The sequence below is a fragment of the Nannospalax galili genome, unplaced genomic scaffold (assembly GCF_000622305.1).
Source record: "Nannospalax galili isolate Female #2095 unplaced genomic scaffold, S.galili_v1.0 scaffold155, whole genome shotgun sequence".
In the NCBI taxonomy this organism is placed as follows: Eukaryota; Metazoa; Chordata; class Mammalia; order Rodentia; family Spalacidae; genus Nannospalax; species Nannospalax galili.
In genome coordinates this window covers 4,581,437-4,597,715 of record NW_008339923.1, presented here as the reverse complement: position 1 = coordinate 4,597,715, position 16,279 = coordinate 4,581,437, and the positions used below count along the sequence as shown (strand labels likewise).

The 16,279-nt window shown below is 37.7% G+C and overlaps 1 protein-coding gene across 1 annotated transcript in view; it reads left to right on the top strand.

Annotated features, from left to right (window-relative positions):
• Window positions 1-16,279, top strand: part of L3mbtl4 (L3MBTL histone methyl-lysine binding protein 4) — a 354,152-nt gene that overhangs the window by 28,023 nt on the left and 309,850 nt on the right. Inside the window, exon 2 of the mRNA XM_008834704.1 lies at window positions 15,859-15,963. Within this exon, the coding sequence (XP_008832926.1) occupies window positions 15,859-15,963 (105 nt within the window). The remainder of the gene's footprint in view (window positions 1-15,858; window positions 15,964-16,279) is intronic.

Here is a 16,279-nt window from a genome sequence, read left to right as displayed (position 1 = left end):
CTCCATGAGTTTGTGTAGTGACTAGGGCTTCTTCCAGAGTTGATTTTAAGCGTTATTGCATTGTGGTCTGATAGAATGCATGGGACTATTTCAATTTTTTAGTATTTGTTGAGGTTTGCTTTGTGCCCCAGTATGTGGTCAATTTTTGAGAAAGTTCCATGGAGTGCTGAATAGAATGTATATTGCTTGGTGCTTGGGTAGAATATTCAGTAGATGTCTCTTAGGCCCACTTGATGTGTGGTATTGTTTAATTCAGCTGTCTCTCTGTTAATTCTCTGTCCTGTTGACCTTTGTAATGGAGGCAATGTGGTATTGAATTCCCCTACTATTAATGAGTTGTGATTAATCTTGGTCTTAAAGTCCTGCAGTACTGTTTTTATGAAGTTGGGTGTACTAGAGTTTTGGTGACTATATGGTCATGATTGTAATATCTTCTTGGTCAGTTGTTCCTTTGAGCAGGATGAAGTGGCCATCTTTATCTCTTCTGATTAGTTTTAGTTTGCAGTCTATGTTGTCAGATATTAAAATTTCAATGCCTGCTTTTTTCTTAGTACCATTCGCTTGGTATATTTTTTTCGATCCTTTCACCATGAGGTAGTGTCTGTCCTTGAAAGTGAGATGAGTTTCTTGCAGACAACAAATAGATGGGTTTGTTTTTCTTTTTCTTAATCCATTCACCTAGTCTGTGTGTTTTGACTGGGGATTTCAGTTCATTAATATTTATAGTTATTACTGAAAGATGAGTATTCAATCCTGTCATTTTTATTTCTGTTTACTTTCTTGATGTAGCTGTGCATTTCCACAGTTATACCTTCATTGAATTTTTTCCCATCACCCCTTGTGTATAGTCGCTCTTTCTTCAGTTCTTTGTATTGCTTCAAGAACTCTCTGAATGGCTGGTTTTGTGGACATGAAATCCTTCAGCCTATTCATGTCATGGAAGATTTTTCTTTTCCCTTCAACTATGACAGACATTTTTATGGGTAAGGTAATCTGTGTTGGCATCTGTGGTCATTTAGAACTGGGAATACTTTGGTCCAATCTCTTCTGGCTTTCATAGTTTGCACTGAAAAGTCACTTGTAATTCTAATGGGTTTTCCTTTATACGTGGCTTGTTTTTCTTTTGTAGCTTTCAGTATTCTCTCTTTGTTCTGAACGTTTAGTGTTTTTACTATGATGTGCCACAGAGACTTTCTTTTCTGGTCCTGTCTGGTGTTCTATATGCTTCTTGTATTAGTATGGGCATGTCTTTCTTTAATTTTGAAAATTTTTCTTCTATGATTCTGTTGTAGATCTGGTCCATGCTATTATTTTGGTATTCTCCTTCCTGTGTGCCTATGATTTGTATATTCCATTCTTGTGATTTCTTAAATTTTTCATAATCTTTGCTTGAGTGGTCTAGTTTGTCCAATTTATCTTCCAGTCTTGATACTGTGTTTTCCATTTCATTCATCCTATTGTTAAGGCTTTCTCCTGTTGCTTCTAACTGGCTTACTGAGTGTTTCACTTCCTTCTTCATTTCAGCCTGAGTATTCTTCCATATTTCTAACTCTTTTCTGAATTCATTCAGAAGTTTATCCCTATCTTCCTTCAGTTCTTTGACTCGTTTTTTTGTGTGTTCTTTAAGTTCACGGAATTCTTTTATCATGTTTATAATTGTTCTTTTGCGTTCCATGTCCTGCATTATCTCTAGGGGGTTCTCTCTGTACTCCTCTAGAGGCCATTTTGTATTTGGTGGGGATATGTTATTTTTGTTTTTCATGCTATTATTTTTTTCTCTATTATTATGTGAATTTCTTTTGTAGTTTCTGATTCTTGTGTGAGACTCAAGCCTTCAAGTTTAGGTCTGCTTCTTTCTGTGAACTTTCTGTGTCTTTGTGGTTTACTTTTTGGGCATGAAAAGTTCGTTCATCTAAGCTTCCGGTTCTCTCTTTTGATTTTATGTTCAAGTGTCCAGATTGCTTTTGTCTTCAGGAGGTCCCACAGTGGCCCAACTCAGATGAGGATCAGATGTTTTCAGGCTTTCTCCTAATGTCTGGATTCCTCCAGGAAAAATTTTGGCCCCAGGAATTTGGGGTTGGACTGGCTTGGGAGCCAGGCCTAGGAAAGATGCTGTTGTAGGGCAGCAGGTGGCCGTGTCACCCAAAGATGCAAAGGAAGATGGGGTGGGAAGCAGTCCCAAGGGCTCCTGGGGACTGCACTGTGGAGCTGGGGTGGTCTGGGTGCAAAGGATCATGGAGAAGAAAGGTCAGCTCTGGTGTCCAGGAAAGAGGCTGGTGGGTTTTTCAGGTCCAGGGAAGTAGAGGGAGGTGAGGGAGGGGCCATGCCCAGAGTGCTGCTGGGGAACCCAGAAGGAAGTGAGTTAGTCTGGGTGCAAAGATCAGGAAGCCCAGGTGTCTGGGGCACCAAGAGAAGGAATGGGACAGGACCCAGGCTAGGAGGAGAGGCCTGCAGAGGAGATGGGAGAGTGATTGAGGCTGGGGGAGTCAAGGTGGGGATGGTGTGATCAAATTAACCCAGAGAAAGAGGCCTGCAGATTGGAGAGAGGCCTGTGGGTTGTGCAGTGATATTAACCTTTATTCCCACTGAGTGCTATGCAGAAAATTTTAGGACTGCTCTAGCACACATCTTGGAAATATTCCTCTCAGAAACCTCTTCCAAAGGTGTAAGAGCCACATGGTCAAGTTTATTCATAGCAATGATCCAATTTTTGGTACCAGTTTTCTTTCTTCTCCAATTTACTGTATTAATAATTTTTGTTTCATTGTTATGAAAATACCTATAGGAGGAAATATTTGCTTTGGCTTGCGGTTTCAGAGGGCCTTCGTCGATCATGGCAGGAAAAGCGTGGTGAAGTTCATGGAACCAGAAGTATTGGTGGAAACTCCTTTATCATGAGGGACCAGGAAGTAGAGTGTGATCAGAACCAGGTACAAGGGATAAGCATTAGAGGCCTGCCCCTGGAGGTCTGCTTGCTCTGGTTAGGCCTTTCTAAAGATCCTGTAACTTCTTTACCTGTGCCACCAGCTGAGCAGAGGAGGCAGGAATAACATGAGACTGAGGGAGGGAGACATTTCTGATTCCAACCATCATAATTGTTTTATTGCTCTGGTGAAAATCTAATGTAGTATATTAAATAGGTGTGATGAAAGTCCAAATTCTTGTTACAGATTTTAGAGGAAATGTTTTCAAAATTTCTCTATTGTATATATTGCTGGATATGGAATTGTTGTATATAGACTTTATTGTGTTGATGTATAATCCTTCTTTTTCTACTTTCTTCAGGTCCTTCTTTATGAAAGGGCACTGATTTTTGTCAATTTTTTACTGTGTGCATTGAGATTATTGTATGCTTTTTTTGTACTTGATTCTGTTTATCTGATATACTGAACCATCCTTGTATATATAAGGATCCTCTAATGCTTATACCTGGTACCTGGTTCTGATCACACTCTGCTTCCTGGTTCCTCATGATAAAGGAGTTTTAACCAATACTTCTGTTGCCATGAACTTCACCATGCTTTCCTACCATGATGGACTGTGACCCTCTGAAACTCCATGAGCCCTGAAGTGAAATCAACTTGCTCATTATGTATAATGTTTTCAATGGGTTGAGTTCATTTTGAAAGTATTTTATTGAGTAATTTTTATTTCGTTGTTTTGATACAGTATGTATCCGTGTAACCCAGACTGACCTCTGGACTCGCTTTCTTCTCTTGCCTCTGCCTCCCATGTATTGGGAATGCAGGTGTGCACTACCATACCAAGTTATTGAAGATTTTTCTGTTTATATTCATTTAGGAAATTTGTCCATTTGTGTTGTATTTTACTCAGTATTAATATGAAGTAATATCTACTGTGTAAAATAAGTTTGCAAGCATTTGTTTCCTTTCTATTTTATAGAAAAATTTGAGAAATAATGATGGTTTTTCTTCCTTATAAGACTGGTAAAAGTTCTGCAAATCTATCCTGTCATAGGACTTTTTTAAATCAATCTAGTACTTGTTATTGATCTGTTTATTTTTCTTAAAATACCCAAAGTAAATTTTAGTAAGTAATATGCATCTAGAAATACACTCATTACTTTAGATTTTTAAAACCTTTTAAGGTATACATTTTTCAATCCCTAATTATCCTCTAAATTTCACTGACATCGTTGTAACATCTTTCCTGGTCTGATTCTATTAATGTAGTTCTTTTTTTCTTGAAAAAATTGGTTAATTGTTAATCTTTTAAAGGAACCACTTATGTTTCATTAATCTCATGAATCATTCTTTTAAAGTCTATTTTATTAATTTCAGCTGTGACCATTATTTTTTTTTCTGCTTTGGAGTTTGTCTTCTGCTTTTTCTAAGAATCTGAGTTGCATTATTAGGTTACTTAAGTGAGCGCTTTCTGACTGTGGTTGTTTTTGTAGGCACTCATGGCTATAAACTCCCCTCTTAGAATGCTATTGCTGTATCCCATAGATTCTTTTATGTTTCCACTTCCATTTCCTCCTTGATTTCTTCAGTGAATCACTGATAATTGAAAGGTTATTGCCCAATCTCACATTTTTGTCTATTTTCTGTACTTCCCCATGCTGTTGATTCCTAATTTCATTCCATTACGATCTGATGAGCTTCAAGTAATTATTTTGATTTTTTGTTACACTTGGCTTTTTGCCCAAAATATGTTCTATTTTAGAGAAAGTTCAAAGAACTACTGAAAAGAATGCTTGTATTGCAAATATTCTGAGGATGTCTTTTAAGCAATTGAAGTTGTTTCATTTATCATTTGAATGCAGAGCCACATTGTTTGTCACTCTCATGACATTTTAGACTCTACAATGTTGATAATTGTAGAAGTAATTAAAGAGCACCTTACAAACACAACCATGTAAAAAGCATCTGCCTCACCTACCAAAGTATCTTGACCTTATAGGACCTAAAGAGAAAGTAAGGACCTCAGGATCCAACTTACTATGTACTTGTGCCACAGACACTATCCCCACCAAAGAATTCAAAGGGAAGCTATACTACATTTGTTTATTTACATATATTGAGCCATCCTTTCATTCCTGAAATGAAACCACCTTAGTCATTATGTATAATGTTTTCATTGTGTTGTTGAGTTCATTTTGAATTATTTTATTGAGTAATTTTTGTTTTATTTATTAGATAAAGCATCTCTCCATGTAACCCAGGCTGACCTCAGGTCTCAGTCTCATTTCTGCCTCTCATGTACTGCAAATAGAGATGTGCACCAACATACTAAGCTATTGAAGAATTATCTGTTTATATTCATTAAGGAAAAATCATTGAAGATTTTTCATTTCATTTATCAATGTTTCATTTTAACTATAGTGCAGCCTAAGTGTCAAGTTTTATTTCATATTTTCCATTTATTTTTTATTATATTAGGAGAGGCAGATTTTATATGACAGCTTCAAATCAACCACTGTACATTAACCAAGTTTTACACCCAGAAGACATTTGAAAAAAGATCCAAAAATGTGCTTAGTTGTTGGTATGATATAATGTTTATCAAGCACCAAGAGTGTGCTGAGAGCTATATAGAACAAACAGAAAAGACACAGTCCCTGCCCTCAAGGAAGCCCACCCTTTAGGGTTTTGTTCATAAATTTCACCTTACATTCCACACTCTTTTGTTCATAAGGCATAAATAGGAAGTTTGTTGCATTTCTCGTTGTTAATAAATATCTAGTACTTTGTATTGTATATATTTTGTGCCACTTGGTGTGCAGGTATTCAATACACATGTGGTTATCATGTTTTTTTGTTTTTAAATTGTATTATTTTATTTTTCATTTTTATTTCTTGTGCTTGAGTGTATTTCCAGCACGTATGTAAGTGCACCCATTTGTGCAATGCCCACAGAGGATAGAAGAGGGTGTCAGATCCCCTGGAACTGGAGTTACAGATGGTTGTTAGCCACCATGTGGGTGCTGGGATTCGAACCCCTGTCCTCTGCAAAAGCACCCAGTGCTCTCAACCACTGAGCTGTCTCTCTGACTCTTCTTTTTGTATTGTTTCCTTCTCAAATGTGTAGTGAATTTCTGTGTCTTCTTTCACCTGAAATCCCCTTTATCTGATGAGTATAACTACTTCTGCTTCATTATAGATCTAATTTATCTGGAATATTGTTTTTTCTCTTTACTTTCAGAGTGTATATATTTGGTGGAGCAGTATGTTTCTTTCAGGCAGAAAACAGTAGGATATTTTTAAAAATTCAATCAGCCAATCTTGATTTTTTAATTGGAACATTAGAACCATTTACATTCAATGTTGTAATGGAAAGGTATGTACTAATTCCTGACATTTTGTTTTCTTAATATGTAATTGTTTCCCAATTATCACTTGCTTGTTTAGTCTTCTAGTGGGATTTATTCTTTTCTGCATTCTCATAGTTGGGGTTATCTTCCTGTACTGGTGTTTAGGATTCCTTTAGGTATCTTCTGCAATAAAACTTTAGTGGTCATAAACTGTTCACTTACAGTTGCCTTGTTTTCCTTCTGAAGGATAAGTTTTCTAGATGTAATAATCTAGGCTGGAACTTATTTTCTTTCATGGACTGAAACACATCATCCTGTTATTTCCTGGCCTTCAGAGTTTTTGTTGAGAAATCTGCTGTTATTCAAATGTTGTTTGCCATTATAAATGAATTGGTGCTTTTCTCTTGCAGCTTTCAGTATTCCTTCTTGGTTCTTTACTGCTAGCATTTTAACTAAAAGTAGCATGAAGAGATTCTTTTCTGGTCATATCTTGGATTTCTAAACAATCTCTGTGCCTGGGTGTCCATATTTTTTCAAGGTGGGATGATCCCTGTTGTTGTTTCACTGAATAAGTTTCCTATACCTTTAATTTGTGCCTCAGTATATTCTTCTGCCACAAATACCACGTTTTGTTCTTTTAGTCATGTCTTAAAGATCCTTCATGTTATATTCATAATTTCCTATTTTTCTTTATTGCTGTCTTACTCTTTTAAGCCATGGGCATTGTGTTCAAGATGTAAAATTCTGTTTTGCCTCCTCAAGACTCCACTTAGTTTTTATTTGACTTACCGAGTTTTTACGTCCAAGATTTCTTTTAGTTTGTCCTCCTCTCTTTTCCATTTATTGAACTTCTTTGTTTTTATTGCCTGCCTTAATTATCCAGTAATTTTCTGTATTTTATTGGAATTAATTAATCTCCTAAAAAGTCATTTCTTAATTTCCTTATGTGACATATAATCTCCTTCATTATACTTGATGTCTGTTGCTAGATGATTAGAAAACTTTTTGGAATCATGATGCTTTGTTGTCTTGTATTGTTTGTGAGTTGATATTTGTGCAACTGTTTGGATGGATAGATCTTCTACTTTGAAGAATGTTTTGGACCAAATGACTAAGAATTATCAGATTTTAGTGAGAGATTGAATATATTTCTAATTGGAGTTTGTAGTATAGTTTCCCTTTGACTTCTTTGATGGGGTTTAGTGTCTTTTGCAAAAGTGCATAATGAGTTGAGTCCTGAGGTCGTTTGCTTTCTCTTTAGGTCTTACAAGAGCAGGATGCATCAGTAGATAAGGCAGATGCTTTGTACATAGTTGTGTTTATCGGTTGCATGCTCTTTGATGCTCCTTCTATAATTATCAATATTGTAGACCCTGAAATGTCATGACAGTGACAAATAGTGTGGCCCTCTGTAGATGTAATAACCACAGTCTTTGTGGTTATTATCTGTCGTTGCTGTGGGGGATTATCCAAGAGTAGGTCTTCAAGTCTCCTCAAACCCCACCTACTTGGGGACTGGTTGTTGGCTTGGGGTTTTTATCTTTTCTCTTCTTTGAGTTACAGTATTGTTAAACATTGGGTTTGGGTGAGTTGTGTTGAGCATAATGTGCTGACTCTAAGCTGAGTTGAGACTGTTACTAGTGACAGCATCTACACTGTGAAATCAAAGTTTGTGCTTGATCCCTAGTACCACATGGAAGGGGAAGTAGACAGTAGTAGAAGCAAATAGCAGTGAACTTCTTTCAGAGGTAAAGTACAAACCAAATACCCGTCATATCATGCATAACTCTAATAACAACAGCAAGATTGATGGAAGCAGAAATAATATAAATCGAAAAGTTTTAAAAGATGACTTATGAAAACAAGGAAATAACAGAGAATATGGTAAATAAAAGAGTGAAAGGAAGAAACAGAGGCCATAATTACAAAAAGTGGGGGGAGTTGTAGAACAAAGGAATTTTGCCACTCAGAGGAGATGAAGACAGGAAAAGGATAACAACAGCAAAACAAAAATAAAAACCAGATACCTCTGTTAACTAATAAGAACCATCCTGTTTCCAGTGGCTCTCCTTGAGCCTTGGGCCCTTCCTGCTGAGGCTATCAGAGAGCAGTAGAACTGTTCCAGACGAGCCATACCACCCCAACTTGGTATAGCTCCTTCACCCTCCTGGAGAACTCTTGACTAACCTGCCTAGATCTACCCTGTCCCTTCAGTAAAAAACCCAAAGATAGAACCTGAGCACCGACCAACTAGCTATTCATACCCAATCAGAAAGCAACCTAACTAAAGCAACAATATAAACTGAATCAAACATCAACTTAAAAATAATTAGATACACAACCAACAAAAGAAATGCATATACCCAGACTACAATGTAAAAACATAAGTAATATGAAAAACCAAAATAATATGTCCCCACCACACCCCACAAGTCCTATCGAAGTGTTCTATAATGAGAACTACTTAGGGGAACCCCAGAACACACAATTTAAAAGAACAATCATAAACCTGATCAAAGAAGTAAACGAATTTAAAGAACATGCAACAACTAAAAGAATTCAAAGAGGATAGAAACAAATTCCCAACTGAAACTAAAGAAAATACAAATACACAGATAAATGAAGTGACAAAGACAATTTAGGATTTGAAAAGTAAATTCATGAAAGATATAGAAATATTGAAGACAACTCAGACTGAAGTGAAGATGGATTGAAAAACTCAATAACTCAAATCGAAATGATGGGAAAAATCCTCACCAACAGAATGAATGAAGTGGACTCAGATTATCAAGACTGTGTGATAAAGTTGAAGAATTGGGCTGCTCAAGCAAAGAATGTGAAAAGTTAAAAATCACAGGAATGGTGGCGCACGCCTTTAACTCCAGCACTTGGGAGGCAGAGGCAGGCGGATCTCCGTGAGTTCAATGCCAGCCTGGTCTACATAGTGAATTCCAGGACTATCAAGACTGGAAGATAAAGTGGATGAACTGGACCACTCAAGCAAAGATTATGAAAAATTTAAGAAATCACAAGAATGGAATATGCAGGAATTGAGTGATACCATAAAAAGAACAAACTTGCGAATCATAGGCATACAGGAAGGAGAATAATCTCAGGTCAATGGAATTGACTAGATCTTCAACAGCAAGATATAAGAAGCACACAGAACACCAAATAGACAGGACCAGAAAAGAAACTCTGCATGGCACATCATAGTAAAAACACTAAAGGTACAGAGCAAAGAGAGAATATTGAAAGATGCAAGAGAAAAACAAGTTACATAGAAAGGAAAATACATCAAAATTAACACTGATTTTTCAGTGCAAACTACAAAAGCTAGAAGAGCATGGAGCAGAGTATTCCAAGTTCTAAATGGACAAAGATACCAACCCGGAATATTTTACACAGAAAAATTTCTATCATTGTCTAATGGGAAATAAAAATATTCCATGATACAAATAGGCTGAAAGAATTCATGTCTACTAAACCAGCCCTACAGAGAATACTTAAATCAATTCAAAGAACTGAAGAAAGGAATGGCCTTACCCAAGAGGCTGCAGAAAGAAAACAAATGGAGGTATAATCATGGAAACACAAAATAGGACCAAAAACACAAAAAAATAAAATGACAGTAACCAATCCACATTTTGCAGTAATAACTTTAAATATCAATGGCCTTGACTCCTGTCAGAAGACACAGACTAGTGAATGAATAAAGAAACAAAATTTATCTTTTTGTTGTATGTAAGAAATTCAACTCACCTCAAAGATAGCCACTACCTTAGTGTGAAAGTATGTAAAAAATTATTTCAAGTAAATGGAACCAAGAAACAAGTAGGCATTGTGATTCTAATATCTTACAAAATAGACTTCTAATTAAAATTAATCAAAAAAGATACAGAATGTCACTTCATTCTGACCAGGGCACAGTTGACCAGGGTTGTAGGCTAAAAAGTAACCAAATGTCTCTGTTGGAGTGATTGTACAGGCACAAATGAATATTCCCTATTTTTGCCAAGGTTTCCTCCTTTCCGAGTCTTGCTGGCCTGTGTACCCTTTGGAGAATAAAGGCCAGTTATAGTCATCCCTTTCTGTGTCTTCACTCAGAGTTAGGTCAGTGGGAGTGGTTAAACATGGAAAACAATCGGAATAGTTATGTTTCCATGCTTGCTAGTACAGAGCAGAGTAAAACCTAAATTCCATTTGATGGAGTTTGACTTGATATGATGCCAGAGTTGAGCTACCATTGATTTCTGCTAGGCATATGGCTCTTATGTGCCCTGTGAGGCCCACATGCAGGGTAGGAAGACAAGCTGTCATGGACAGAAGGATATAGCCGGTTCTTCTCTAGGACTTGTTTTCAGAGTCCCAATCTCTGAACATCATTGTGCGTGTTTGCTCTGTCTCCAACTCACTTAAGCTACAATATTAAAAGGAAGGTCACTCCTACTCCATTCTGTGAGTCAGACCTGAATCCTATTGCATATATTTTTCAAATGAGTTTCAGTAACATTCTGCTGCTGCTACTCAGTGCCACAAGGTAAATGCTCCTGGAACAGTGTGCCAATACTGTATGCTACTTCTCAAGCTAATTCCTGGTTGGAGTACCCTGCTTTACCCTGAGAAAGAGAGTACATCTCCTGTGGTATCATACTGTGCAGCTCCTAGATCCGTTACCTCCAGGCTGCATTTCTGTTCTGCATCTATTCCTGTGCTGGTTTTTTTCCAGTTTCTCTCCCTCTTTCCTTTTCTGTTACCCCTTATCTCTGCTCTGTCACCTGGCTGCAGTAGCCTCAGTTATTTTGACTCTGTTCTTAGAACCAGAGTATCTAAATCTGTGTCTTAACAATGTGAAATTCAGCATGTCTGTTTATTAATCCACTAATCCACATTATTGGGAAGCTGGCTTCTCACTGTTTGTTTTTTTTTTTTTGAAGCCACTGAGAAACTAGAAGATACTGCCTGGCTCTGACCCATCAACTTGGCTCCTCCAGAAATTTTTAAAATTTGTTTTTATTGAATTTTTGTGTGTTACATGTAGAACATCTCAATCAGTCTTTATGCCCCTGTACTCACTGGCACCCTTCCAAAGCCCCATGCACTGGAATTCATACGTTATGTCATGTGTGTTAAGGCCTATTGTGTTTAGTGTTCCCAGACATTCTTCAGTGCAAGTTCATCTACTGAGGTCTAGTCAGCTTATCTAGAGTCCCTTACTTTAGGAAGATCAGCTCTTTCTCACCCAGCAGTAACCAGTTGCCAATAATTTCTTCAGCTAAGATTGGGGTGTGCTGTCCATTTCCTCAGCCCCAGTTTTATGCTGAGTTTTTGTCTGCTTGAGTTTGCATGGGGCTTGTGTATGCTGACAGCATTGCTGTAGATTCACATGACTAGGGTCACAGGACCTTGTAGGACTCTATTTCCATATGGTTGTGCACCTCCTCCCCAGCTCTTACAATCTTTCTGCACCCTCTTCCTCCCGCAATGGTCCCTGAGCCTTGGGTGGGTGAAGTTTAATATAGGAGTTCTGTCCAAGAACTAGCATTCTGCAGACTCTTAATCCCTATGCTTTGGCCATTTGTGAATTTCTGTGTTCCTGGTCCTCTGTTGCATGAGGGAGCTTCATTAAAGAGAGTTGAGAGATTCATTAGTGACCCCTTTAACCCTATTCTATGTTCTGTTAGGTGTAGGTGTAGAGGTTGCATTGTAGATGTGTCAGTTAGCCCTGGGCACTTCATAGACAATGTCTGTGTGTGACCAGTTGTGGTACTCTGTAATAGTCTTCATCTGGGGCAAAAGAAACTTCTTTGATGAGTGTTGACTGGGATATTTGTCTGTAAATAAAAGATATGTATTTTGTACATAGTAAGAAATTACACTAATCTAGGGATATGATAGTCTTGGGGTTTTCTCTAAGATCTATAACCTCTCCAGCCATGTGTTTTTGGTTATGTTTATAGTACCACACTTGGGTTTCCTCCTATTGAGTGAATGGTCTTTTAGTCCAACTTGGTAGCTTTTGATTGCCTCCAAGATAAAAGAGCCACTATTGCACCAATGTCATATGTTGTGCCAGCTATTGATGTAGTTATTCGGTCTTGAATTTGGTGTTGGACCATTGATTGATGTTTCCCCTTGGCACTTTTATAAGCTATGAGAGCTTTCCTTCAAGGGAAGTGGCTTCCAGGTCAGTTCCAGTTCCATTGCTCCAAATCCTGGGTCTGAAGTATGTTCTATCTTCAGCAATAGGGTCTTATCTTCAAGTTCTGGGAAGCACTCAATGTCTGTGGCAATAGCCTGTGTAATTTGGGGGATCTTTTGGACCACCATAGCCAAATAACTCAAAGGAAAGTTTCTCTTTTTTGGCACTGTTTCTTGCTATGTAGCCTTTAGCTGTACACTTGAATTCATGTAGAGATATTGTATATGTAATTTGTCCTTAGGTTGTTGGACTAATCTGATTCCTTCTGGTTATTTAAAACTAGTTAGGCATTATTTATCTCTCTTCTCTCTCTCTCTTTCTCCCTGTCTAGCCCTCCATGTTTTCCCCCATTTAAGTGTCCCCATTTTCCCCATTTCTCCTGTGATAATACCAGTTCCTATGTCCCACCTCCCTTGAGCTCCTTCTTTCCCTTTATCCCCCAGGTTCCTTGTATAACCCTCCCTCCCCGCTCCCATTTAAATACCCCTATTTTTATCCATTTCTCCCTTAGAACACCTGCCTCCTATTGTTCTTCTCTGTAACTTCAAGAACCAGGATAATGAAAAGGAATCAGGGAGGTAAAGGGAAATATTCTCCAGAACTCTTAACAGTTTAATGTTGGGAGAATATCTATGTTGTTTTAGAGTTAGGATTCCATAGTCTGGGTGTGCAGCTATACATAAGACATACAGCTTCATGGATTTTACTGTATTAATATTAGAAGTGGCACACAGCTATAATCTCAATATTCAAAGTATGGAGGTGGGAGAATCATATGATCAAGGCTAACCTGGGTCACACAGCAGGAATTTGTTAGGAAAAATAAAAACGTATCTCCTTATATCATAGTCACTGTAAACAAAATGAAGAGTCCAGTCACAGATTGAGGATAGAGCATGTGTATAATCATCAAAGTAGTGTTGTCCAGAGTACTGAGAGATGGAATGGGCAAAGAGAATGAGTGAGTTCATAAAACATAAAGAGTCAAGGATAAACTGTTTGAAAGTATATTTTTAAATTTCAGCTTCTAGGACTGAAGAAATGGTACAGTTTAAGAACGCTTGCTGCTCTTTCAGAGAAACCAGATTCAGTTCCCAACACCAACATGGTGGCCCACATCCATTTGTAACTGAAGTTTGAGGGAATCTGACACCCTCTTCTGACCTATGCAGGCATTAGACATGCATGTGCTACACATACATATATGCAGACAAATGCTCATATACTTAAAATAAATCTTTAAAAAGTTTAGCTTCCAAATCTACTACTATAATTAGGCTAAATGGACATAATATCAAACTTCCCTCTAAATTCCTATCTATGTATGTGTAGATTAGTGCAGCTATCAGATCACATCAAGGAAGTTTCTTTGTACAGTGGTTAACACAGAAACACAACAATGGATCAAAGTGCAGAGTGGAATGCTTAGCCGCAAATGGAGGCTATTACAGAGTTCCAACTGGTCATAGACAGATAATATATGTCTGAGAGATGCCCAGCCCTAAGTGACACATCTACAGTGGAGCTTCTACACCCAAGGCTCATGGAACATAGCAGAACAGGGAGAAGAGAGAATACTAATATATCCCTCAACTCTTACCAGTGAAGCTCCTCACATAACAAAGTGCGATGCACACTGAATGCCACAACTGGCTAAGTTTTAGAGAACAAGAGGCTACAGAGTGCATGTCCCTGGATAGGACTCCTATATTAACTCTCACCCACCTATGGCTCAGGGAGCATCGTGGAAGAGGGCATGGAAAGATTGTAAGAGCCAGGGTTGGTGCATGAACACAAGGAAACACAGGCTTTCAGACTACTAGGAACTTGCTCATATGAGCTTGCAACAATGATGACAGTGTGCACAAGACCCATGCTGACTCAATCAAACAAAAAGTCAGCATAGAACTGGGAAATGGGTAGCAGACTCCAACCCTAGCCAAAGAAATACTGGCAACTGATTACTGCTGGGTGTGAGAGAATAGATCTTCTTTAAGGGTGTGATTCTAGATAGGCTGACTAGATGCTAATGGATGACCTGGCACCTAGGGACTTCTGGGTACAAATGCTTTATTGGATAGAACTTAACATGTATGACAGAATGCATGAAATCCAGTGGTGGGGGGAGTTATGGGGGAGGGGGTGTAAATTTGATTAAGATCTATTATATGAAATGCACAAAAACTCAATAAAATATTTTTTAAAAACCACAAATGGGACATCGATATATCCCCTTCCCCAAAGTCTCAGGGACCATGATGGGAGAGGGAGTGGAAAGATCATAAAAGCTAGAGGACAAGGATGACCCGAACAAAGCAGTGTCTTATGGACGTGATAAGACCATTGCACTCATGAGCTCACAGCAGCTATAGTTGCTTACAGAAGACTCATAAAAAGATCAGGCCAGTCAACATTCCAGCATGGAGTGGAGGAGGGGATCAGGAGCTCCCACTCCCTAATTGAGGAACTACTGACAGTTGATACATTCTGGGAAAGGGAGACTCGGTTTTCTTTAAGGGATGTTGCCCCTGTTAGGTCAACCATGTACCACTGGATGGCTCCATACCCATGAATTTATTGTCAGCACAAATTCTACCCAGTGGGTTATTTAAAAAAAAAAAAAAAAAGTCATTAATTTAGGAGGCAATAAGTATGAATCCAGGAGGAGACAGGGTGAGAGATGGGGGATGAATATGATCAAAATGCATTGTTATACATGTATGACATATTCAAAGAATTAGTAAAAATGTATTTAAAAACAAAACAAAACAAAAAACACAAATAAATAAATAAATAAATAAATAAATAGTTCACCTTTCAGGGCTGGAGAGATGGCTCAGTGGTTAAGAATGCTGCTCTTGCAGAGGACCCAGGTTTGAGTCCCAGCACCCAAATGGTGGCTAACAACCATCTGTAACTCCAGTTCCAGGGAATCTGACACCCTCTTGTGACCACCTTGGACATTGCACAACAGTGGTGCACTTACACACATGTAGGCAATACACTCATACAAATAAAATAAAAAATAATAAAAATTATTTTTAAAAAAAATTCACCTTTTATTTTCCACATTAATATTTTAAATTAAGTTTCTATGTTACTTCACATTTTGACAAATTATAGACATGTATATTTATGGGTCACACAGTGCTGATATGATATATTTATTCCACAGTGTAGAACTTATTCATCACTTTAAATACTTGCCATGTATTCCAACTAACTCCAACTTTGAACCTTTTGACTCCCAGCCTGTGGTACTTTCCTGCTCTGCTTCTATGAATTCTCTTAACTTAGATTCCACATATCGGTGACATAAAATGTTTTATATAAAATTGTGCAGAAATCTCAAGAGCTGATAGTGTATTATGAAATTTCATAGGATCAGTCTTTTCCGGAGCATGAAAATGGTTTTCAGATTGGAATGAGATTAGAAGGCATTGATCCCCGTCGTCCATCTGTGTTCTGTGTGCTTTCTGTAGCTGAGGTAAGAGAGTTATTGCCTTGGGCTAAGTGCATGGTGACAGTTTTCTAGAGAATAAAAAATTTTAGTACTTTCTACCATAAATGAGCCCCAGTTCATTATTTTAGTCAATAATGTGTGAAAAGTACTTCTTAATGAATCTTTTTCTCCTGTTAAAGATGAATTTTCTAAGTACTTCATTGCCTGGTATATATTCTTAATTGGTAAATAAGTTTTAACCGAGTTTGATAATAATCCAAGAATCCCATAATGTTATTACCTGTTACCATAATTACATATACATTTTAACTGAGATAATGAGAACTATATGTTATTTATG